The sequence below is a fragment of the Symphodus melops genome (genome assembly GCF_947650265.1).
Source record: "Symphodus melops genome assembly, chromosome: 11".
In the NCBI taxonomy this organism is placed as follows: Eukaryota; Metazoa; Chordata; class Actinopteri; order Labriformes; family Labridae; genus Symphodus; species Symphodus melops.
In genome coordinates, this window is record NC_136701.1 from 25,573,928 (window position 1) to 25,600,412 (window position 26,485).

The following is a 26,485-nucleotide window of genomic DNA, read 5'->3' on the forward strand; positions in this document are numbered from 1 at the left end:
GCAGTTTTTCTCCGCTCGCCTCTGAACAATCTGACACGGTGAAAGCTGCTCGGGCGTGTCGCGAGAAGCTCAGGAGGAAAACACACAGACATGAAGCTAAAAGTCTTCCATAAAGAGTGCTGAGTCAGGACGCTGTGGTCAGACAGGAACAATGGAAAGACTGATTTAGAAAGAGCGAGACACGAGTGATGCATGAAGACTCAAAATAGAGCGTGACTCAGGTCTTTAATTCAAACCTCTTCTATCTGCTCTGTAGGAGACACAGGAGAGAAGAGTCCACTCCGATGTCTAATAGAAGGACTTTAGGACGTTCCTAAGCTGGTCCCGATTTTCCCACTTCAAGTGTTTGGTGTCAGTGCGATTCTTTTATGCTCCGTCATCTGGACTCATGAATATCAAAGATGTTGGATTTTTATGATTCCAGGTTGGGCTGCATCTGAAAGAATATCTGCAGCACATATTCAACAAATATCATTTGTGTATGATTTTAGAAACTGTTGGATGTTTTCACAGATGAATACAACTCAGTGTGGATAACAACTTGGGCTGTTTTCAGGGATGCATGAAGAGGATCTCATACATGAACGAGCGTCTCGATTCAAAAATATACAAAGAGAAAACAACAGATGGATGAGAAGAATAAAAAGTGAGAGAACCAGCAGCTTTAATGGTGTGTATTCAGGCTTCGTGAAGTCTGGGCTCTAAATGACTGAAAGGTCAGAATGTTCTGGAAACTCTCCAGGACGTTTCTTCAGCCTGCAGCCATGAAACGGGCACAGCCTTTCTGCTGGCTGAAAATGATTTAAAGAAACTAAACATTGAGTTCTTAAATGGAAAAAAATTAAATGTCCATAGTTACAAAACAAAAACACAAAAACCCTCTAAAAACTAAAGCCAGGCTCAGGCTGCAGTCACGGGGTTGGTTCCTGACTCCAGGCTGCTCAGAGATCGGCCCCTTTGTTTAGGATTGATAACATCATGAAGAATAGAATCCTGCAGAGTGAGCATGGTGACATTATGACTCTGTTAGGATCCTCCTGATGTGTGTGATTACATCCAAATTCAAAATGGGGCAGGATTTTTAAACTCCTCACGCAGCGTGAGCCGGGCTTCAGACTGTACAAGGAATGGAACAGACGAGTTCAATTAAAAACACAGAACACAGATCATCAGCTTCACCGCAGGATTAAAAACTGAAAAAGGATTCAAACAGACAGATCAATAAAACAGCTGTTCCCACAACTTTGGATTTCACAGGTGGGGAAAAAACAAACAGCACAGAACAGAGGTCTTCTTTCACTTTCAAGGCAGGAGGGAAATATGACGTCTCTTCAGCTCCAATCACAGCCGACGCTCTCTACATGGACTGAACACACACACACACACACACACACACACACACACACACACACCTACATCTCGACCTCTTCAAACAAGGCACTAAGATTTCATTCAAGTTTATCTTTACACAAGTGCTGAATGCATTTAACCCCCCCCCCCCATCCCCCGACCCCCCACCCCATCCCCCCACCCCGCTCTCACTGTATCTAAAGTGATGTGTCAGCTCGGCAGCCGGCCAATCAGGCGACCCTGCTGGGAATCAGCCGGCCTGCCACTCATACAGCCCGTCATGCGTCCAGGCAGCGGCAGCCTGATGCTGACCTCGTGCTCAGCCCTCCGTGACCAGGTCGTTCTGACCACTGATTGGCAGAGTCGGTGGGTAGCAGGAAAGGACGTACTGTGTGTGTGTGTGTGTGGGGGGGGGGGGACTTGAAGTCCCTGGAAATGTTCTCTTGATGTCCCATGTCCCTCGCTCTGGAGGAAGTGCTTCCATAAGAACAAGACTCAGTCACGTTATCACAGGTTTAAAAATAACAGACAACACTGGACTGGAGAAAAAACTATTTAACCCCTTAAGAGGGAGCCGGGTTCTCAGAGTCACTCATCAGAAAAAGTGATCTGCTCGTTAACACCGATGGGCAGGAGGAGTGAACACAGCAGCAGTAAAAAAAAGAATCGTTCCTGCAGCAGAAACATCCAGATGTTCCTGCTCTGTGGGTTTCCCTTTAAAAGAACCATGATTGGATGAGTTATTCAGACCCTCTCAGAAGTACCCGGGACCAAGGGTTCCAGATCTTATATACTCTGTACAGATAGAGCTGGGCACAGTTAATCAGGGACTTTGGGTTTGCCTTTACAGCAGAGCACGTCTGTGATGGAAACTCAGGCAACAACGGGCTCGAGGAACCCTCAAGTCCCAGATTCTTTAAGTGGAAATGTGTCCTATAGTTTTCAAATCAGCTCTTTAACACACAAAAACTGAACAAGCCCTTAAGCAGCAAACTGTGGCGTTTGATGACGCTCGCCTTCTGTGGAATCACATAAAGCATGTGGCACAGTGACAAGCCCACGGGCCACTCATCCATAAATGCAGCAAAGAGAGTACAGAGGGGCTTTTTCTTCGACTTCCACCCGCTACATTTAAAGCAGCGACGCCCACAGCGCCCACGAGACGGGAAGCCACAGGCCGAGACGAGAATCAATTCAGCAGGGGATTCTCAGAGTGGTTCTGCCTGGCTTCACCCAGGTGTCAGCATGACTTTGGCTCAGCAGGAGCCCCCCCCCCCCAGGGAGGTTGTCAGAGCTGCAGAGACATAAGGGGATTTGAGAGGGAGGATGAAGAGGGTGGGCAAAAATGCAACCATGCAGGCAAATGGAGAGGGACACGTAGGCAGAGGCGGAGCAGGACAGACAGGAGGAGGACAGTGGAGGGAGACCAAGGCAATAAATAAAGGCAGAGGAATCTTTGAAGTAGGCAAACTCAGTGTGTAAAGAAAGCAGAGGAATGTCAGAGAACCAATCAACAGCAGGAGCAGGAAGTGAGACGTGCACGACGCCACACTGTGTCACTTTTATACAAAAACCCATCAATCACAGCTCATCGCTCAGTTAACACAAGTTTCTAATCGCCGTCTCCCGTGCTGAGTCTCCCCGAGCGCCACAAAGAGAAACAGCTGTCACCTCAGCACCAGGTACACATTTCAAAACACATTTCCCGGCAGCAGCAGCAGCAGATCCACTTGTACAGGATCCTCCTCAGGAGTCTCTCTGTGGAGGCTGCAGGGTCTCAGTTGGCGCCCCGGTTGAAGTGCTCCAGCACGGTGGCGTTGGTTCTCTCAAACAGCCACTGCTGGGTGGGCGAGGACGGGTCGCACGTGTTCATGAAGACTCGCTTCTCGGCCGCGCTGCAGTCGATGCAGCTGTTACTGACGGGGTGATAGAGAGTCTTATCCTGCAGGGGGGACGAAGAGGGAGACAGGAGAGACTGTTGTTGATGACTGACTGGACAAGTGCTGCAAATAAAACACTCAAATCAATGCATCTGGTCTCTGATGGAACTGTTCTTAATAACCTTTAAATAAAAGAAATGACAACTTCAAACCATCGCACTAACTCCCTGTTTTCCCTCAGCTGACACTTCCTGATGTACCGAGGAGCTTCAGACTCTGCTACCTTTCTGTAGCGCCACAGCTGGTTCCCCTTCATGCCGTGACAGTCGTACAGAGTGACCGGGCTGTTGTTGGAGATGGCGTCGAAGCAGACTTTTTTAGTGTGCATGGGGTCGCCCACCCGGATGTCCTCCCTCCAGCCAAATGTGAACACCTGCCAGACACAAATCACATGCCTGTTTCATATTATGAGTCTCTGAGACCTCGTCATGTCCTCTCCTTCACGAGTGCTCGGCTTTTCACAAGAAGGGACTGAGCGAGTTCTTTCAGAATCCAAAAGCTGTGACTCCTGCCAGACGGCCTCCGCTGCTTCACGGTCAATCCGTTTCTGGCTGCAACTGTGACACAGATTAAAATACGATACATCCTCAGAGAGAGAGAGAGACTGAAGTCTCCTGCTTCATGATTGGCTGTCTGAGGGAAACACGTCTGCACTCCGGACTCGTTGTTTAAGGACCTGTGTGTGATGGTTGTTTTTACCATGTTGACCTTCCTGCTCTATAAGCCCAGGTATAAGCTCACCTGTCCGTGGCTCCAGCTGACGTCAGCTCGCCCCTTTGAACAGCTCTCCAGGCGGAGCGGACTCCCGGACACAAAGTGTTTACTCTCCATGCACATGCCGCTGCCCACGTTTCGAACCTGCAGCAGAGTAGGAATATTAGCCAGAGGAGATGGAGATCTGCTCGGCCCCCTGGGGGGTTAGAGGGTTACCCCCCTCCACTGCACAGTGTGAAGACTGCAAGCAGGCCGTACCTCGCCCCAGGCTGCAGCAGGAGGCTCCACAGGGGGGTAGTGTTTGGGCAGATCCCAGGCCACCTCGTTCATGAACCACTTGAAGTTCTTGCAGTTGAGGCGGTTCCTCAGCTCCTTCTGGGCCGTCATGTCTCCTGCAGAGAGGTGGCGGTACTCGGGCCGGCGCTGGTAGATGTACTCGGCGTACTCGTCCATCCACACCTCGGCCACACGCTTCAGGTTCTGAAAGAGTAAATCAAATCAGAAAGTAATCAGAGATGATAATGAAGAAAGGGGGCAGGACTCACCGGCCACAAAGGACAGAGGATGGGAAGTCAACGAGCCAATCATGACTCGGCTCCTTCCCCTAAAACCTGAAACTAACCTACAGAAAACAAGAAAGCCGAAAAGAGGACACCCAGTGACCTGAAAAGAAATAACAATCAGGACATGCCTGGGAAAACTGAAACCTGGATAGAGGAAGGAAACAGGAGACAAAAGCTCCTCACCACCTCGCTGCCTCTGTCCCCCCCTCCCTCCTCCTCCTCCTCCTCCTCCTCCTCCTCCTCCTCCTCCTCCCTGAGCACAGACTGCAGTCAGGTGAAGGAGGGAGAGAGAGAACATGTGATGGTTCCTGAGAAGTAAAAACAAACATAATTCTCCTCTATGGAATGATAAGGGCATGAAGGGGTTAACTGAGCTGCCTTTAAGCTTCTGGACCTTCACAGAGAGAGCGAGCCATCCTCCGTACATCCTTCATGTTCTGACTGATCCCACATGACAAAACCATCAAAGGCGCCAGTCGGCTCCATGATGTGCTGCGTCTCCAGAGCGGCTCCATCAAAGACTCCTTTCCTCTGCCACATGTTCAGACCATTACACCGTCGTAATGAGTCAGCGAGCAGAGAAGGTCAGAGGTCACGGATGTAAGAGAGGAGACGACATGCACAGATAACACTGCTCATATTCTGATGTGATGTCATAACCATCACAGGTAGAGCGACCACGAGCTCCCCGAGTCGTTTATGTCGACGCTTCTGCTCCTGTAGGAGACACAAGGAACTACACTACCCACAATCACAGCGTCGGCTCTGATTGGTAGGGCTTGCTGTCACCATGGCGATGAGATGTAACAGTAAGTGTAACCGTTTACAGCGTGTAGAGAGCAACCACGTGACCACACAAACACACACACACTGACAGCGTGAGCGCGTGTTGTTCAGATTCCTCCTTCAGTCAGCTCGCTTCACGATTGGCTATCGTTTCATTCCACACGGGTTTACGGTTTTAAAACCTAAAAACGCTGACATGAAACATGCGTGTGATGTGATATCCCTCCATGTGAAGCCTCTGAGGAGTAAGGGAGTAAACACAGAGAGAGAGAGAGCGTCGAGCTGCGAGGAAACGCCGCTCGTCTGAGAACACAGCAGGTAGCAGGCTGGCAGGCACGGAGGAGAGAGATTACAGATTCAGGAAGCCTCTGAGGAAAAAGCACATATACAAATCTCCTGGTCTTTGAGGGTAGCGATGTGCAAGAAGAAACGCCTCCAGCAGAACACACACACACACACAGACGGAGAGCTCATGGCCTGCAGCACGCTGGGCTCTCCAGGTAAAGTGGAGCTCAGTGGTCCATCTCTCTGCTCGTAGCGTGGACTCAGACTGCAGAGACACTCGTCACACACGATGCCTCTGAAACCATCGGCCTTCATGCTCACATCCTCCCGACACTAAATCAAGTCCCTGGCTGTGACACACAGCCTCAGCCGGCGTTGTCTCTAAATCTATGTGGAAGCTCCGAGGCTGTTCTCAATGCTTATTAAAGAAACACATGAAAGGGTAATATGCTAATCAGCGTTTGCACAGTGTCGAAGCATTCTGGGAGAAAACAAGGAGCTGTGTTTAATCCTCCCCTCAGGAGGATTCTCTTCTTGGAGCATGACCATCACCTTGTGCTCACAGGCCAAGGTGGATAAACACAGCGCCATAACCAGCTCAGTCATGTACTCAGGAAAGATCTTCATCAGTGTGTCCGTGAGGAAGAGGAAGAGTTTACAGAGCGTGACGTCCCTGCAGATGTTTCTCAGAGCAGACGGAGACGTGACCTGAGGCTGCATCGTTATCGCTGTCCTCACTGTCTCCTGTTTTATAAAGCAGGCTGGAGACGTCTTCAGAGACCACCTCTAGTGGACACTCCAGGAACTGCAGGTTTTTGCACTTCTGAAAAACCTGGGCCCGGATCCGAGTCCGCTTGACCCCAAAGTGCGGTTTCATTTGATCACCGGTGCTCCAGTGTGCGTGAAGAGGACGTCTCAGGCATGCATCCTCTGAGCTGCACCACACAGTGCTGAGCTGCCAGGTATGCTCGGGCATGCTACCAAAACGTTGGTGCCTAATACTAAACAGGATGTACTGTACATGTTGCCCGTGTTATGTTGAAGAAGCATCCATATTTGAAAGCTGTAGAATAATTGAGACTCACCCTGGCCAGGCTGACGCCCCCGGGGACCTTGTAGGGGACGTACTTCCTGTAGATGTGTCCGACCCTGGAGCACGGGATGTCCTCCATCCGGCCCCCGCACATCCACACCTGCACAGACACACAGAGAGGTTCAGCAGTGATAACGAGGACATGAGCGAGGATTTCTGTCAGGGCCGATGCACCGCTGTTACTGAGGTGTGAACGAACAGACAAGGTCAACAGAAGAGGGATGAAAGAGACGTGAGAGAGAGGACGGATGAAGACAAACAGGTTGGGACGGACAGTAAAGAAACAGGAATACAGCTGAGAGTCAGGAGGCGAGCTGTGAGGAAGAGGGGAGAACGATGAGGTGAGGACGTACGGTGTGTGTCTAAGCTGACGAGACAGCAGAGAGAGGACACGACATCAAAGGGAGAAAAAGACGAGTCAGTCTCGATGAGCCAGGTGACAAACTCTCTGATTGGTTCTGCTGCTTAAAGAAGGCAGTCTGCACGCTGCATTTTCTCTTTGTGTTGATCTCGTGACGGATCCAGCGGGCGCGCCTGACGAGCTTCCTGTGGAAATGTTCAACCTCCTTCTCTCTCACTTGATTATGCAGCAAGTCGAAGAACTATCCAAATCAATGCTCTCACTGCACAAACACTTGAGACCTTTGAAAACCTGAAGTGAGGCACTTCAGGCTTCTCGTGGCTCTCGGATCATAAACCCTGCTGGTTGGCTCGATACTGTTCTTCACCTCTTGAACCCCCTCTCACCACGCTCACAGAGCGCACGGTGCACTCCCACCATGTCGTGACGAGAACACATGAACAAGGCTTCTGTTTTCAGATCTGGTGATGGACGTGGACGGGCCACAGAGGGAGCAGCAGTAAATACAGACGGAGACTGATGGCTCCTGGTTCTGTCTGTTCAGATTGTGCAGGCCGGATCTTCCACAGTGGACATCAGCTGCATGCTCTTTGTTAAGTTTCGTTGCAGCACTCCGGCTTAGACAAACTGAACTGAACAGATTGAATCCCCTCCTCACATCATGCTGTAGGGAAGGTCTGACCTGCTGCACCAATCCCCTCCAGCGTCCTCATCATCCCCGAATGAAGCACTTGAGCTTAATAGGAGGAGCGCCCTGCTGCAGGCGGGATCAACAGCTTGACTTCTGCACCCGCAAGATTCAATTGAAAGTCTTATCACTCACCTCAAACCATAACCACTAAAACCAAAGCAGCACAGTGTCTTTATGTATGTCATCATTTCATTCTTCTTTACCCACACGGGTCAAAAAGAAAAGAGAAACGTGCTGACGTTAAGCTTCATCAACAGTCAAAAGTCACGTAGGAATTGTTGCACACACACTGCATGACAATCACAAGTGCACACACTTTAACTAACGTGGGAGACAGAGTCGGGTTTCTCTTCTGGACCAAGTCTGAACTTTTTATCAATATGGAAATAAAACACACATAGATTGAGATCTTTAGACAGTGTAGAGAAGAATGTTGGAGGAACACAGTCGTAGCTGCAGGCTGAGATCTATCGAGCCGACCAAGACAACACTTTCTGCTCATAACAAACATTTAGAGTAAATGAAATGTAACGCTGTCCTTCTTCTTCCTCTGCAGAAACACAAACCTTCCTCCCTGCTGGGAAATGGAAAAACTCCCACGCATGTTAATGCTGAATCGACGTGTTTTTAGGGTTAGCAAAGAGAAAGTATGAAAAAAGGGATTTTTCCATGAAGAAGAAGAAGTGGAAGGTAAAACGGTTTTGACAGTTAATTCGATTTGGACATTAAATTTCCATGAACAACAAAGTCTCTGTACTGAAGCACAACATTTACTGTCACACTGCGGCATACGTCCAATCAAATCAAGCTAACCAGCAGCAGCCTCTGTGCTTAATTGAGTGAGACGACAGAAGTCCTTACTCATTCAAAGCAGAATTCAATTATTGTGACCGGCCGTCGTGTCTGTCCAGAGCCCGCAGAGCAGCACGGGGGGGCAAACGTTTAAAGATACACTGAAGAGACATTCATGCTGAAGTAGCAGACAAAAGCATAATCTAATATGTTACTGTGGTCTGATTAATGTGGAGAGTCTTCTGTGTGTGTTTGGCTCAAAGAGGAGAAACACGAGCGTTACGTCTGCTTCAGAGGCAAAAACACGCCTGCAAAGGACCAATGAACGACCTTTGGATCCAGTAGAGGTCGCTCTTGAGCACCAGAATTAAAAGGAAATAAAGGAAGGCAGCACACCTGTCATGTGCAGGAGGGGGGGAGCAACCCTTTAACTCTCTGCCTCTGTGTTTGAAGTTTACCTTGAAGGAGATCTCGTACTGCTCTCCTCCCCAGATCTCCAGGCCCGTGTCATATCCTCCCAGCTCCCAGAACCACTTCCTGTCCACGGCAAACAGTCCGCCTGCCATCACCGGTGACCTGCAGAGACACCAGAGATAAAGAGTAACCAACACGCCATCATGGGCCTGAATACACAGAGAGCGCCGTTTGTGTCGGTCGCATCACCGAACCAAAGAAGCATCTTTTTGTAAATGTCACCACATCCTCACCAACCAATCAGAATTGAGATGAGGACATCAGCATTATTAACATGAACAGCAGCCGTTTGGAGGGAACAGTTTCAGGTGTCGAGCTGCTGCTGATGTCAGGACACGACGACTTCAGAGGGCAGACATCACCGAGGGAAGCACTGAACTTTGGTAACCTAGCAACAATGAGCGCCGGTGAGAAGAACTCTGAACAGGTCAGTTTTAAATACTGGACTCACCACCGTGTGGAGTGTGACGTGTAGCGCCTTAGATCCTCACTGTTTCAGACATGACGGCCATCGAACAGGCCTGTCATGGCACCGGGTGGTTCCTAACGCAGGGAGCGAGGACTCTTGGTTCCTAACGCAGGGAGCGAGGACTCTTGGTTCCTAACGCAGGGAGCTAGAACTCTTGGTTCCTAACGCAGGGAGCTAGGACTCTTGGTTCCTAACGCAGGGAGCGAGGACTCTTGGTTCCTAACACAGGGAGCTAGGACTCTTGGTTCCTAACGCAGGGAGCTAGAACTCTTGGTTCCTAACGCAGGGAGCTAGGACTCTTGGTTCCTAACGCAGGGAGCTAGGACTCTTGGTTCCTAACGCAGGGAGCTAGGACTCTTGGTTCCTAACGCAGGGAGCGAGGACTCTTGGTTCCTAACACAGGGAGCTAGGACTCTTGGTTCCTAACGCAGGGAGCGAGGACTCTTGGTTCCTAACGCAGGGAGCGAGGACTCTTGGTTCCTAACGCAGGGAGCTAGGACTCTTGGTTCCTAACGCAGGGAGCTAGGACTCTTGGTTCCTAACGCAGGGAGCTAGGACTCTTGGTTCCTAACGCAGGGAGCTAGGACTCTTGGTTCCTAACGCAGGGAGCGAGGACTCTTGGTTCCTAACGCAGGGAGCGAGGACTCTTGGTTCCTAACGCAGGGAGCGAGGACTCTTGGTTCCTAACGCAGGGAGCTAGGACTCTTGGTTCCTAACGCAGGGAGCGAGGACTCTTGGTTCCTAACGCAGGGAGCTAGGACTCTTGGTTCCTAACGCAGGGAGCTAGGACTCTTGGTTCCTAACGCAGGGAGCTAGGACTCTTGGTTCCTAACGCAGGGAGCGAGGACTCTTGGTTCCTAACGCAGGGAGCGAGGACTCTTGGTTCCTAACGCAGGGAGCGAGGACTCTTGGTTCCTAACGCAGGGAGCGAGGACTCTTGGTTCCTAACGCAGGGAGCTAGGACTCTTGGTTCCTAACGCAGGGAGCTAGGACTCTTGGTTCCTAACGCAGGGAGCTAGGACTCTTGGTTCCTAACGCAGGGAGCTAGGACTCTTGGTTCCTAACGCAGGGAGCTAGGACTCTTGGTTCCTAACGCAGGGAGCGAGGACTCTTGGTTCCTAACGCAGGGAGCGAGGACTCTTGGTTCCTAACGCAGGGAGCGAGGACTCTTGGTTCCTAACGCAGGGAGCTAGGACTCTTGGTTCCTAACGCAGGGAGCTAGGACTCTTGGTTCCTAACGCAGGGAGCTAGGACTCTTGGTTCCTAACGCAGGGAGCTAGGACTCTTGGTTCCTAACGCAGGGAGCGAGGACTCTTGGTTCCTAACGCAGGGAGCGAGGACTCTTTCATTTCTGATTTCTTAAAAAACGAACGAGTGGGTTGTAAGTCAGGCTTGACAAAGAAGCAGGAGTGAGCAGAGACACGGGACGCCCAAACATTGCCCTCCAACTCTGAGAATACGTTTGTCACACTGGCTGACTTGATTTGCCTGGCTGGGTGACCGTGTGTCTGAGCAGTTTATTGTCCATGACTGGTAACGGGTGTTTGCCTGAGGGAGAAAACTGAAGGAAACACAAAGCAGACACACACACACACACACACACTTTCTCTCTCTCTCTCTCTCTCTGGAGGAGCTCTGAATGAAATGCAGTGGGCAGACTTTCAACAGGAGACGTAGAATAAACAACAGGCTGCACAAATTGGGAACGGTTGGATGGTCATTGAGTGCGTGAGCTGAGCTGAGAGCACACACACACACACACACACACTCACACACACACTGTGGGCTCTGATTTGTGGTGTGGAGATTGTAAGCTCTTGTTCGCCACAGGGAGAAAACACACACACACTTCAGCTCCCTGTGGAGGAAACACAGACGTCCAGCCAAGAGTCTGGCTACAAACGTTTTCCATAAACACGTTTCCCTTCTCGTGCTACCTCTCAAACCACCGTTTGCTAGCTTGTACTGTCTTCAGATACCGAGATCATGTCTGCTATGAATTGGTGCTAAAACAAAGAACATGTCAGTGATTAATAGAGACTGAAAACTATTTGGCTAGGGTTAAAAAGGTCGAGGCACAAAGTAAGAGAAAGTGTAAACATCAACAAGCTGAAGGAAGCGCTGCGTGATCACAGAGCTGAGAGCTGTGTACTAACAGCATGATAGCATCACATTTTAACATGTGAGTCTTTTATTTTGAAGGTGAACAAACTGAAGTGTGGTGCTTTAATTTTGAAAGGTGGACAAACTTAGCGTGGTGCTTTAATTTTGAAAGGTGGACAAACTTAAGCGTGGTGCTTTAATTTTGAAAGGTGGACAAACTTAGGCATGGTGCTTTTGTTTTGAAGGTGGACAAATATAAGTGTGGTGCTTTTATTTTGAAAGGTGGACAAACTTAGGCATGGTGCCTTTGTTTTGAAGGTGGACAAATATAAGTGTGGTGCTTTTATTTTGAAAGGTGGACAAACTTAGGCATGGTGCCTTTGTTTTGAAGGTGGACAAATATAAGTGTGGTGCTTTTATTTTGAAAGGTGGACAAACTTTTGCGTGGTGCTTTTGTTTTGAAGGTGTACACTTTGGGCTCTGCGGAGTGAAAAGAGGTTGATGATGCGTGTTCGTGTGTCGTTTTGGACACGGACGAGGAGATTGCGTCTGATGTCTGTCAGAGAACCGGGTCATTACAGAACCAGACAAACACACCTGCAGCTGCTCGCCACTTCACTTCAAACACTAATGAGCTGACTCGAGGTCACCACGCACAACACTGCTGCTCCTGTGTTGCCTAGCAACCACTTTGTTTAGCTGATGTTAAGGAACTGTTCATCTGCGGAGGATGGCTTTTATCCAGACAGAAGGTATTTAGCATCACCGCGAGCAGCCTTCAAAGTTTCTTTTCATCAACACGCTTAAAACTTTTAATTTCACATCATCTCAGTGAACGTCTGCAGCCGCGCTCAGACGAGGAAGTGGACCGCTGTCTGACATATCGGTGCAGCACGGGCCCGTTTCATCCTCTGAGCTGCACCAACACTCCCATCAGGAAACATCAGGATGTCAAACTCTCAGCCCAGCGTTTGTGGATTTTATTTTCTTTAAAGCTGCTCAGTGTTTATTCAGCGGCGCTGCTCACTGGCTCAAAGCAAAAAAAACTATCTCGCCCGCGTTTACACGCTGAATACTTTGAAGACATCTTCTTCTGCTTTAAAGGACTAGTACGAGAGAGGTGGACTCATTGTCCCGTCTGTTTTCCCCCTGCTGGTCATTCGGAGGATTGCAGGTTACAGCCATATTGTGAACAGTCATGAACAGTTTCTGATTAATATCCAAAATGGTGCTCATGTGAAACAGTTTCACTTTGCAGAAGTCGTTGGGTATGTTTGGCCTGTTCTGAACTTTCATCCGTCTGTTCAGCTGGAAAGAATCTCTGTCGCTGCTGTCGGCCCGCTGGAGAAAAGACACGATTGACCTCAACGCTCCATGAATATTCCGGCTCACAATTTAGATTTAATTTGAAAAGGCTGGAGTTGATACTGTCCGGTTCAGAGTGTTGACCTTGAGGAGTCAGAGCCTGAGCTGGTGGCTGAGGCCTGAAGGAGGGAGACCGAGAGGACGGAGAGAGAGAGAGAGTATTGACAAAAGGGACAGAAGCAGAGAACAGGGAGAAAATCACACACACACACACACACACACACACACACACACACACCTCCATGATGGATTTTGTCGTCCCACAGTGCCTCATTCTCCGCTGCAGCAATGTCAATCAGAATGAAAATGAAAATCTTTGCGACTCAAATTGGATTTGCACTGATGAAGGTCATTTCATTGGGCAAGAAGAGCAGGCTAATTCTCGAAATGAGGATTGATTGTGATTGTTCTGCAGCTCATTTCTTCTTCTTTAGCCTCTTATCTCTCTGCACCACAGCCGCCCGCCCGCTCTCTCACTCGCTCGCTCGGCCGCCTTCCTGCACTGCCCAGCCCGATGATACCTACTGTATTTCCCCAGGACACCCAAACATCGCTGGCAGCCACACACTGCCTGGCTCATCCCTCGGGCTTTACAAATGGAGTGTCTGGCATCACATGCAGAGTCATTTGGCCGTGCAAAATGTTTCTCTGGGTTTAGTTTATTTATTCTGGCCTCCATTACTTAAAGGTTACCTGCCTGCAGTGCTGGAAGGACGCTGTCGCCCACAGCATGTTCCATATCACCCCTCCATAAGACATCTCTGATATCACGGTATCATCCAGAACTCCTGTCCCTGGATTTAACCGTGTGAGGACAGAGGAGACAGTCAACCACCAAACCCTCTCTACTCTCTCTCCACCCAAATCAAAACAAACAACTGAGCTGAATGAGAAGGAGACGGGCTGACGGCTCAGTGAAGCTGAAGCTAATGTGGACTTGTTTTCTTTTCCATGTTTGTTTTTGGCTCCGTCTTAACAGTATACAAACTTTCAAGGCGGCTGACTCCGCCCCCTCATCACATGTGTTTTTAAGATTTAATTTGGGGCGTTTTGTGCCTCTATGGTGCACAGTCAATAGAGTCTAAAAATAACAGAGAGAGAGAGAGAGAGAGAGAGAGAGAGAGAGAGAGAGAGAGAGAGAAACAGAGAGAGAGAGAGAGAGAGAGAGAGAGAGAGAGAGAGAGAGACAGAGACAGAGAGAGAGAGAGAGAGAGACAGAGAGAGAGAGAGAGAGAGAGAGAGAGACAGAGACAGAGAGAGAGAGAGAGAGAGACAGAGAGAGAGAGAGAGAGAGAGACAGAGACAGAGAGAGACAGAGAGAGAGAGAGAGAGAGAGACAGAGAGAGAGACAGAGAGAGAGAGAGAGAGAGAGAGAGAGAGAGAGAGAGAGACAGAGAGAGACAGAGAGAGAGAGAGAGAGAGACAGAGACAGAGAAGAGAGAGAGAGAGAGAGAGAGGGGTAAAGCTTGAACCCGGGCAAACCGCTTTGAGGATAAGCTGTCAAACATTTCTGTCCAGCAAGACGAGCCCAAAAAGAAGACAAGAGGAGGCAGAAGTGAAAGTTCCCAGCGTGCACTTGGTGTATAAAGGAGTGCATGTTGAACCTGCACAGGGATGGTTAAGATGAGTTCAACAGCCTCGTGCTCTGCACTCCTGTCCTTGAACATGCAGGGCTTTACACGCTCCGGTGAAGCCCGCTGAGAGGAGCAGGAAGTTAGCGCACCATGCTGAAGGGTCTTGACTCACAGTGAGCCCACTTGTCTCACAGATGTATGCCCTCATGGCACAATAAGACACTCAGGGACAGAAATCAGTAAATGTCAAAAGTGCCAAAAATAACTGCACTCACTCGAAGGGTTCACTGGGGTCGTCCTTCTGCAGCTCTGCGGGGATGGGGATCCGTTTGTAGTACATCTGCCCCAGTCAAACGCTCCTCTCATGGCGTCCCCGGCTTGGGTCTCGTAGCCAAAGTTGTCGTGGTCGATCACGTCGATCATCGGGCACACGATGGTCTTCCTGTTGGTGGCGATCCGGTCTGAGAAACACAGAAGAAGAAGGGGACTTTTGGTTTTCGGTGGATGAAGCGTTCAGTTAGCTGCTCATCAGCAGTTTACAGAAGCTTTGTGAAGAGCTATAAAAGGAAGGGCTCGATGTAAACTAATCTAATACTGATACGTCTGCTGTTAGCTTAGCTTTAGCTTCTTATCGTGTTGACCCGTCACTTATCATTAAATTTAGAATGAAGACCAGATGGTCATTTAAGTGGAAAGTAAGCGAGCGTGTTCGTGCATCACTGCTCCACTCTCTACAGAGTGATGATGTTTCATCCACACAGCGCCCTCTGCTGGTGACAGACAACTGCTCATGTGACACAACCAATCACAGACTAAACGCTTTGTAACCGGTGAATCAAGCTCGTGATATCGAGGCATATCTGAATATGCTGATCTGCTAAACGTGTGTGTGTGTGTGTGTGTGTGTGTGTGTGTGTGTGCTGCTCACCCAGCAGTGGAGGCAGCCAGTTGACGTTGGCCTCACAGTGAGAGTCCAGGAAGGTGATGACTTCTCCTTTAGCGGCTCCAGCTCCCAGCAGGCGAGTCCTGATCAGACCCTCCCTCTTCTTCGTCCTCAGGATGCGAACCTTCGGCAGACGCGTCATGTACTCCTCCAGCGCCCCCTTCAGGTGCTCTGCAGAGATGGACAGAAGCAGCCGTGATCAGAGGAATGTGCTTGTGCACAAACACTGATTCATCAAAAGGCAGTGAAGCCGTTAACCACCGCCGCCAAACACGACATCTGCCAGTGCCACATGCTCTGCCCTGAAATGTTCCCCTTCAGGCCGATGCATCTTTACACCCTCCCCCATCGAACCACCAAAACTTACTTTTCTGCACTCACAGACACTTTTCTGTATTTTACAAGTTTGCTGCAGACAGAAGTCAGAATGTCTCCCTGAAGACTGACAGCGAGGAGTGGAGAAGGAACTTCATCAGCTCCAGATTTGAATGCTTTTCAGAGAAGACTCACGACACCCTGTGAGAACATTACAGATGCTGTGTTTTCCAACAATCTGTTCAGGCTCATTGTCAGGGAGAAAAACACCAACATTCAAGAGATATTTAAAAAAGTTTGTGGAGGTCGAGGTAGTTTGGGCAGTAATGATTCAGTAACCATCTTTGAATGGGAGGATCTGAGAGATGAGAAAAGGTGAAGATACAGAAAGGAGAGGCAACGTGGGAACAGAAAGAAGGCATGCATCAATCAAAGAGAGAGCTCCACATTAGTCTTCAGTCTGCCTCACACACATCAATCCTGCCCTAAATGGAGCCTCTAAATCTTCTCTGCTCACTTCTGACAGGTCAGTAAAAAAAAGTGGAGCCAGCATGGAGGCCATGTTTCATTCACTGTCCGTCCTCGGCCACCGTGTCTCCCTCACACACGCTCGTCATGCTGCTCAGGAAACATGAGGGAAACTCCCGCTCACTGGCCGACACGCCGAGTGTGAAAAGTACGAGAGCGTGCCGGACTCTGTCACCTGACGACAGCACCGACCATCTCCCTGTTCATCACTTTGGTTCAATCTGAAACACGTCATCTTGGCTGCACCGTTTGGATAAAACACCGGACGGCCTTAAGTCGCCCACCGCAAGAACACACAGCACGGGGACGGGACAAAGGTGGCGCCCAAAACGTGATGCTTGACCGCTGGTCTCCACGGGAAAGACACGATTCGACCCAGCTGCACATGATGTCAAACTCCTCTCTGTTCCCTAACCATCCTCCAGTCAGCGTGTAGGAACCACTCCGTTAGTTTGCCTGAGAGGCAGACGCAGCACAGACAGTAATAAATTATAAAGTAATCCCTGTGGACCAATCAGAGCCCGTCTACTCAGAGAACGGACAGAAGCAGGAAAGACTGCGACAGTGGCAGACAGGTCATTTCCCTCCTTTGTTCCGTCTCTTCATTCAGCTCCTGCCTCTGTGTTGATGCTGTTTGGCAGCAGTCGCCCCTTGGGGGAGAACTCTTGATCCCGATGGAGGGCTGAGACGTCGCAGACAGCAGGACCAGCCAAATCCAACAAAACCTGAAGCCAGCGGGGTCCTCGGATCTGACTCTCTGCTCCTGCACTCAGCGTCCCCCTCCATCTGTTTCCTCTGCTTTTCAACGAGTCCCAGTCAATGACAGCACATCCCTCTCCAGTCAGGGAGCATCCAAACCCAACGTCACTTCCCCCAGGACCAGCCAGCCAGAAATCAGGCCGTTATCTGGCCCCAGGACCAGCCAGCCAGAAACCGGGCCGTTATCTGGCCCCAGGACCAGCCAGCCAGAAACCGGGCCGTTATCTGGCCCCAGTGAAAACACATTACAAACACACGGACGCTAATCAAGAGCAGAGAGAGCCAATCAGTCGCTCAAACTGGCGTGCTGCTGGATCCAGAGAGCTCGCTTCAGGATGTGGTCTGGCTCAAACTACTCACATTTAACCCTTTACTCACTGCTCTGAAGCTCAAGTGTTAGTCAGTGTTGACTGCTGATGAGTTACAAGGGCTGGAAAGATAAAATTCCACAATGATGACGTCACTTATTCTGCATCATCTCCCGTCATCGAACCTGCAGAATAACTCCCCTATAATGAACTCATCTGGTGTTTCCCTTATTAAAAATCCTCCTCAGAGACTGATTACGTGCTGCACGACTTTGACCTTGAAAGGGAGGCGGAGGGGCGCCATAGGGTCGGTGCCACATTTCCAGGAAAGGGCGAGCCGTCACCGTCACAGTGCAGCCATTAATCAGCCCATTAGCTATTAACCATTAGGAGATTGATTCTCGCTAAGCTTTTAGCCCTGCATGAGATGGCTGTTACATAACCTCCCTAATGACAACCAGCCGGATTAAACAACGAACATTTGCATTGCATGTACGCCACATTCAGCGACGGAGAGGGCGGGCCAGGAAAGGTCACAGCGTCTAATTAGGAACGGTTAATTTGACCCGAATAAATTGGAATAGGGCTCCTCTGGTTTCCCAGAAAAATTGTGGAGGCAATAAATCACCGTAACGAGAGCTGGCGGATGTCTGCAAACACATTAGTCATTATTAGAGTGTGAAGTCCGGGACATGATGGGGGCTCGGACAGCATCGACGCCGGGGTCAGTCCCGTGGACCCCCATTTAGCAAACAGCCCAACCTTCGCTGCTCTCCATCTGTGTGTGCTCCTGGAAGGCAATGCATCCTTAATCAGAGGCGTGAATTAGAATTCAATCACAAACACTGAAACCAAACGATGAACAACAACCCGCGGCGCTCGACGAAACCTCAACTCAACATTCATTATGAAAGAGTTTACTCTGTTACTCCAAACTGTTGGATGAAAACTGAATATTTAACAAGTCTCTTTTATTCAACGTATTTCTCAAGGACAGTTCAACTTATAAACATCACTAAAAATGTTCCTTCAGGCTTGTAAACAAGGAATCTGATACCTCGGAAAAAGAAATGTTTTATTTCAGAGACAGTGGTAGAGGAAGAAACACGTTCACACTTTAATGACGGTTTCTTTTGGTTTTATGTGAAGACCACTTTAGATTCTGCTCCTGAATGCTCTGGATCTGATTGGACCAGAGAAGGTAGGCGGGGCTTTGAAGGCCGTTTTGGACGCCCCTGGGTTTGCCAGATATGAGAGCAGTTATCAGGTGAACAGGTGTTGCAGCGATGGAAGCGGGCAGTGGAACTGCTTCAGATAGAAGTGATTGTACCCGAGCTAAAAAGCCTCTGCATGTTTCTAATAAGCTCCAGCAGCAGAAAGCTGCTCAAACTAGGATCAATGTTGGAGATGAAACATGGAGAGAGGTTAGAACGCAGAAAGCTTTACAGACCCATGCAGAGCTGGCTAAACACTGAAGCTACAGTGTCCACCACATGCAGAGCTGGCTAAACACTGAAGCTACAGTGTCCACCACATGCAGAGCTGGCTAAACACTGAAGCTACAGTGTCCACCACATGCAGAGCTGGCTAAACACTGAAGCTACAGTGTCCACCACATGCTGACCTGTGTGAGAGGAGGGGGCGGAGCCAGACAGCTCTCTGTGATTTCATGTTTTCATTTGTCGTCTGTCTCAGACTCGGCGAGCGACCATGGTGTGAACAGCAGCTGCAGTCGAACAGTTTCTGGAGCATTTGGATCCATTTTCTGGTTTAGGATTAAATCTGTGACCACCCCGGCTGATCCATGTTGTGTCGGACAAACAGTTAATCATTCCCTGCTTCAGATGTATTCATTTATATGGGTGGGTTTATGGGGGGGGATTTTCAATTCAATTAACCTCAAATTACATTGGATCCAATATGGCATCCAAATCTTTGTCTTTCCAAGGTGCTGGATTACTTCCCAGAAGTCCTGGCGCCACACCAAAGAACCAAGCTGCTAATTTATTCTTGCAGAATATTCAGCTGCTCCTGTGAACTCCATCACACATCCTGTCTGCTTTGACGACTGCCAGCGCCGGGAAACATTTGAAGCGGCTTTTTTTATTTGCAGCTATCATTAAAAAAAAAATGTTGCGAAGGAGTCTGTGATGATATAAGCCAGTCTGGAGGGAGGAGAGGGGGATTTCTTTAAAAGCATCACCCCCCCCACACTCCTTCCTCCATAAAATACACAGCTTAAAAAGCTTGTGGGCCGTGATAAGAGATGTAATACAGATGTGCACACAGCCATCAAAGTGTTCAGTGATGAAAGCAGCACAAACTGACATCTCTGTCAGGCTGTGAAGACTTTAGCTCAAGTGTACATGTCATCATTATAATTAAGACTCCGGATTGTCTCCATCATTAATCGTCAGCATAACTCCAGAGTTAGTCCCTGACCAGAGGTCGTCCGGGTCTTCTAGGACTATAAAGACAGAGGGGAGTAAACCGGAGCGGGCCGGACTTCATAAAGACAGAGGGGAGTAAACCGGAGCGGGCCGGACTTCATAAAGACAGAGGGGAGTAAACCGGAGCGGGCCGGACTTCATAAAGACAGAGGGGAGTAAACCGGAGCGGGCCGGACTTCATAAAGACAGAGGGGAGTAAACCGGAGCGGGCCGGACTTCATAAAGACAGAGGGGAGTAAACCGGAGCGGGCCGGACTTCATAAAGACAGAGGGGAGTAAACCGGAGCGGGCCGGACTTCATAAAGACAGAGGGGAGTAAACCGGAGCGGACCGGACTTCATAAAGACAGACAAGTCACAGTTAGTCACTCCTCACACGTCAGCACTCCAAATCTCTGAAGCTGATGGTGTCAGGCGGCTCTGATGGTGTCAGGCGGCTCTGGTGCTGCGGCTGTAAAAACACTCCCGTGGGGACTGTTAGTCCTTCAGAGTCTTTGTCAGATCTGAGTAGCAGCCTGCCGGCTCAGACGCAGTCTCTAACTTCAGATACGAGCCAGCGAGGGACAGGAGCTAAAGATCCAAATCACTTTTTACAACAATGATACTTTTTTAGTTTTGACCCGACGGACGTTGTCAGTCAGATGTGACGATTCTAGAAGGGCCTAATACGACTGTACAGGATGTGACTGAACTAAAACAGGAAGCTCCTGTGAGTGTCTGCAAACAAACTTTTACTGCTTCAAATTAACTCAAGTTTTATTTCACACTAAAGATTCATGAAGAAAACACAGAGACATGAACAAAGATGGATGCAGAGGAGGAGAATAAAAGCACAAAGGAAGACACACACAGATGATTTATAATGCTGCTTTGGAGCCATAGATCTCATTTCCACTCCCGTAGTTCTTCCCAGCAGTCGTGTTTCTGCAGATCAGAGGACGGTCTGCAGAGTCAATGTGACCAAAAACATGCGTAATGATAAAACACACACCAGTTGTCTTGGTCCTTTATGTCTGCATCCTTTAGTTTGCTTCTTCCAGCCAAAGACGGCCTCCTGCTCTCCGCAGGGAGACAACATCAGAACAGGTCTTTAGCTCTGATTGGCCGTTTCCATTATCATCGCTCGTTTTATTCCTCTTTGGTGCCGAATGCTAACCGTGCATTTATGATTGTTTTGGTACTCAGATCGTGCCCATTAAGCTGGCAGGACGCCAGTTACATCCACGGCTACAGACGCTAATGACGATCCTCTGGGAGCGGCTGTGAGTCTCAATTTAAACCTCAATGAAACAGAAATAATAGTAATATAATAAACAACAATATGGCAGCAAGACGAGAGAAAAGACACGTCTGTGTTTGTCCTGCGTGTTGACAGAAAATGACTAAAGAGTCGTCCCAGGTTTAATGAGGCAAACTGAATTTAAGTCTCGTCTGGGAAGAAGAAGAGGAGGGAAATCTAATAATGATATATCACATCGGAATATCCTGTAACAAGCATTTATGAAGGACGCCTCTCTCTCTCTCTGCTAACACGCCTGGACACTTACAGGTGCTAATGAAGTCGGCCTCCCAGGAGAACAGCTCTCATCTCTAAAGTACACTCCAATTAAAACAAGGATGGAGAAAATAAACACTTGCTGCAAGATCATAACGTGCTCGGCTGCCTCCTGCGTGTAAACCCCCCCCCCCTCACAGCTTTATTAGAGGAAACTCAATCAGCAGAGAGAAGCTGAAACATGACGAGGTGCCCTGACCCAGTGAGTGCAGAGTCAAGCAGCCCTTTCAGAAGCCCATGAGTGGTAAACATAAACACTGTAGGAGAATGTCGACTAAAAACACCTGGAGTCTGAAGTACGTGCACAGGTAAGAGTGTGAGCTTTACTTCCTGTAGATGTTTCTTTGTATGAATCATCCCTGAGCCCAAGGTGACATCTTTTCATGAACAGCCGGGTCATTTGTTTGCTTTTCCTGGATGGTTAAAGCTGTTGAGGGACCGCACATGAATGGAAAGAGAAGCCAGAGGAGGCCAAGGCTGGACTCAAACAGCGGGCTGCTCCGAGCGCTCCATGTTCCATGACGTGTTTGTGCTCCGAGCGCTGCACGTTGTTTTTCAAAACCATATTGTCCTATTGTTTACGGTGAGAAGGCAGAACACTTGCTGCTACTGCTACTGCCCTTTGTGATGTCATGAAGAGAACATCTCCAAACGGCCTGTTTGAGCACACACTTTCTGAAAAGTGGAGCAGGCAGAAGACGGAGAGGATGGACTTTTCTCATCATTGGGGGGTTTGGAGACAGACTAGAGACACATGTTAGATCCCGGCTGACGGATCAGTCGGAGCTCTGTTCATCTCATCCCTTCAGCAGGTGGGTCTCCCACCAACACGCCTACATATGGTGGTCCACAGTCTGGGGGGGGGGGGGCTGTATAAAAGCATCTTTGATATTGAAAGGCAGCAGTATCTGAGAAAAAGATGATTGAGAGGAAGATAGAGTGTCTCTGTTTGGACGGTAATAGGGTTAAGCAGGCGCGTGAACAAGCTGCGTTTCTGAATTTGTGTCAAATATAACAGTGTGTTTGTAGTGTTTAAAAAGTAACAGTGTGTTTGTAGTGTTTAAAAAGTAACAGTGTGTTTGTAGTGTTTAAAAAGTAACAGTGTGTTTGTAGTGTTTAAAAAGTAACAGTGTGTTTGTAGTGTTTAAAAAGTAACAGTGTGTTTGTAGTGTTTAAAAAGTAACAGTGTGTTTGAAAATGATTTCATTCAAGTTCAATTGCACCAATAGGCCTCACAATGTGAGATATGAGTCACTGTTTCAGACTGTTGGAGGTCAGGATTGGTCATGAATTAATAGTTGAACTGTTGAAGCGGTAACATGTTCGGCTGAGAGCAGAGACGGAGCGTCTCACACACAGAGACACAAAATATAAAGACAGACGAGGACAAAGAAGAATGCAGGGGATGAAACGGCGAAGACGAGGCAGTCCAGACAAAAGAAGAGAAACGGCAGGTTTCAGAGAGAGCGAGGGATCATTCTACCTCCACCACGTGATCTGCTAGATTTCATTATAATCATTATCATTATTATTATTATTATCATTATTATTATTATTATTATTATTATTATTATTATTATTATATGCATTTGTAAATGTTGCAGTGATTTTTTTATTCACACAAATGTGGGTGGAAAAGAAAAACAGAATCAACACTTCAAGCTCACAGGTGAGACTTCCTCCGACTGTTCTTCTGCAACACGACAGATTGTGCAAAACGTGTGTGACGTCCCGTTTCCTCCAAGGGGTCTCATCATTTGGCGAGGACAGATATTTTTCCAAAACAACAACAACTCTGAATGTATCGTCCAATCAAGCTCCGCCCCTTTATTCGCTGCGTTTCTATCGACATCACGTTCACCTGAACACACATCTTTAACGTGGTTTCACACCCCGAGCTCGCGGCGGCTGTTATTAAGAGAAGGTCAAACAGTCCAGCACACAGCAGAGACTCTCGGTGACCCGGAGAGAAACGTTTCCTGCACAGACGGATCACAAACACACTCAGACAGGAAGCGTCAGGTATGAAGCGTCGTATTAATTATGATTTTTTTTAAAGGAGGGAGCAGGCTGTTCCTCTGCAGCGAGGCTATAATTACACAACACACAGACGAGGCACTAATTAGCACCTCAGTCTGAAAGCATCTCATCAATGGTTTATCTTCCTCATGTTGGCTGGGAGCGACGCGAGGAAACGTGCTAATCTCTCCGAGAGACGCTTGACGGAGACGATGTGATGAAAGGTGAGCGTTACCTTCACACCACAACAAACAACGCCGTCTGAGAGCTCCGAGATCACAGGTGACACGTCGCAGCTCGGTGCTTTATGAAAGTGTGTCTGATGTTTGCTTTGAGTCGTCTCATCATCGTTGTCAAAAACGGCAGAAACAAAAAAAAGTGGAAGAACAAACACGAGGCATGTCCCACGCCGCTCGCTGCGTCGTACTCCAGATAACACGGGTCATCTCGTCCTTTGACTTCTCACACTGCCGATGACAGTGATCATGTATGATATTAAAATGTTGTTGGGGGGGGGGGGGGGGGGACACGGCTGACAAGTTCAACCAAAGCAGCGGCTACAAACGTCCCTCGGGCGCCGTCTGACATCACTGACTCCCGTTAAGCTGGTAAGAGTTGAAAGTGATGATGAATTATCTGAGAGTGAAGGAAAAGAAGAACATGCACCAGTAGACTGGTTCAAAACATCGACAAAGATCTCCTCTGACACCTTTCCCCTCTTACTTCTTCTTTTTTTTTTGTTGCATTTGCATAATTTAATATCTCAGGAAATGGAAAAGTGAGCAGGAAATGATGCGTCACACGGCGGCCCATGCAGCGGTCTTAATGATGAATATCTTGTTCTCTCCTGCGCTCAGACTCCAGTGATAATATTGCACTTGACCTCCGACTTATTATGTAAAAGGTTCAAAGCTGTACATTAACTCCAGAGTTCAAACTGATTAAACTTCCTGTGAGAATACCAATCCACTGCGAGGTCACGCCATGACCTCGTCATCACCATCTGTTCAGAGGTCGCTCTGAGGAAGCAGCTCGAGGAGGTCCTTTTCACTGCACATATTAAGAATACGATATAAAAGAAGACTAATCAAATATTCAATAAAGCTGGTGATAAATGAGCTCAGTAAGACTTGAGTTTAACATCATTTGTGAAGACTTCCAAAGCCCTACCTGGTCAGCCCTCTGAGGTCAGCCCTCTGAGGTCAGCTCTCTGAGGTCAGCTCTCTGAGGTCAGCTCTCAGAGGTCAGCTCTCTGAGGTCAGCTCTCTGAGGTCAGCCCTCTGAGGTCAGCTCTCAGAGGTCAGCTCTCTGAGGTCAGCTCTCAGAGGTCAGCTCTCAGAGGTCAGCTCTCTGAGGTCAGCTCTCAGAGGTCAGCTCTCTGAGGTCAGCCCTCTGAGGTCAGCTCTCAGAGGTCAGCTCTCTGAGGTCAGCTCTCAGAGGTCAGCTCTCTGAGGTCAGCTCTCTGAGGTCAGCCCTCTGAGGTCAGCCCTCTGAGGTCAGCTCTCAGAGGTCAGCTCTCTGAGGTCAGCTCTCAGAGGTCAGCTCTCTGAGGTCAGCTCTCTGAGGTCAGCCCTCTGAGGTCAGCTCTCTGAGGTCAGCCCTCTGAGAGCTGACCTCAGAGGGCTGACCTCAGAGGGCTGACCTCAGAGGGCTGACCTCAGAGGTCAGCTCTCAGAGGTCAGCTCTCTGAGGTCAGCCCTCTGAGGTCAGCTCTCAGAGGTCAGCCGCCTCAGGCCTGCTCACAGAGTCGAGGTTGAGGTCATAGAGTGACCTGGCTCTCTCTGTGATGACACCCTTCAATCTTTGACTCTGCAGGTCAGAGTCGGGCTGTTTCTGTCTCTTTGTCCTGAGTATAGCTATCATTGTGAGTAATGCTTGTGTTCTCAGGACTGGGTCCTAAATATCTGACTGAGCTGAGTGTGTGCGTGTTTGTTGAGTGTGTGTGCGTGTGGTTGTTTGTTTTTTCTGTCTTCTCTTTATTTTTTTACGACATCCAAAAGCCGAGTTGTGTTGCGATTAAAAGTGAACTTCTGCACAAGCGTGTTTTTGCTTTTGTCTCTGAAAGGCTCATTATTTGTGCAACAGTCACCGACACTTCGCAAAAACTCAGTGGTGCGTGTGTGTTTGTGTTAGCGCTGAGCAGCTGTGTGTGTGTGTGTGTGTGTGTGTGTGTGTGTGTGTGTGTGTTGGTTTGAAAGACAGAGAAAGAAAATTCAACAGTTATCACTATTGACTGAAGCTATCTGTGTGTGTGTGTGTGTGTGTGTGTGTGTGTGCAGATCAGAGTGTGTGTCCTCTGTACCTTTGTCGCTGAAGTCGTCGACCAGGATGATCTCTGCGATGAGCTGCGGCGGCGAGCGGTTGAGCACGCTGTGGACCGTCCTCAGCAGCGAGGACCAGCCCTCGTTGTGGAACGGGATGATGACGCTGGTGTTGGGCAGCTTCTCTGCATACAGCTTCTGCTTGCAGCTACACAAACACACGGGAACACGTCACGGCGTTAGCGAGCTCTGATTAATAACAACCACATCTTTTTTAAAGCACGGCTCCAGGGGGGGTCCTGGGTGTCGGCTGGTTTGGGTCCAGATGGACTGCCGGGCCTCGGCTGGACTTTCAAACTGATCTAAAGAAGTTCAGGTCCTGCAGACACGGCTGGACAGATATGATCTTGTAAGTGCTGATGCCCTCCTGCACTCTCAGACAGCACCAGCTCAACATTGCTCTTCTTATAAGACGCAATGAAGCGTGCTGCCTGGCCCTTTGTCTTCTCTTTGTGTCTCTCTTTCTTAAAGTCAGACAGGAATCTGCAGAGACACTCATTATCTGTGAGTCTCTCTATCCAGTGTGTCCTGCAGAGACAGAGAGAGAGAGAGAGAGAGGTGTGGGCCCAAAGAGGATGGATGTGGCACCTGGTTGTCACTCTGACCATTCAAACACACACACACCTGCTCCTCTGCAGCACGCCGCCCGTACCTCAGAGGAGAGTGCAGGAGTGGTGTCAGCTCCTCTGAGCGAGAGGCCCCGACGACTCGTTCGGCGTCGGAGATGT

The 26,485-nt window shown here is 49.0% G+C and overlaps 1 protein-coding gene across 1 annotated transcript in view; it reads right to left on the reverse strand.

Annotated features, from left to right (window-relative positions):
• Window positions 1–2,152: 2,152 nt before the first annotated feature.
• The window catches only part of galnt10 (UDP-N-acetyl-alpha-D-galactosamine:polypeptide N-acetylgalactosaminyltransferase 10 (GalNAc-T10)), a 48,017-nt gene continuing 23,684 nt past the window's right edge, over window positions 2,153–26,485 (reverse strand). Inside the window, 10 exon segments of the mRNA XM_079355821.1 lie at window positions 2,153–3,292; window positions 3,514–3,663; window positions 4,032–4,148; window positions 4,263–4,484; window positions 6,724–6,831; window positions 9,034–9,151; window positions 14,836–14,903; window positions 14,906–15,021; window positions 15,489–15,674; window positions 25,739–25,905. Of these exon segments, the coding sequence (XP_079211947.1) occupies window positions 3,128–3,292; window positions 3,514–3,663; window positions 4,032–4,148; window positions 4,263–4,484; window positions 6,724–6,831; window positions 9,034–9,151; window positions 14,836–14,903; window positions 14,906–15,021; window positions 15,489–15,674; window positions 25,739–25,905 (1,417 nt within the window). The 3' untranslated portion in view covers window positions 2,153–3,127.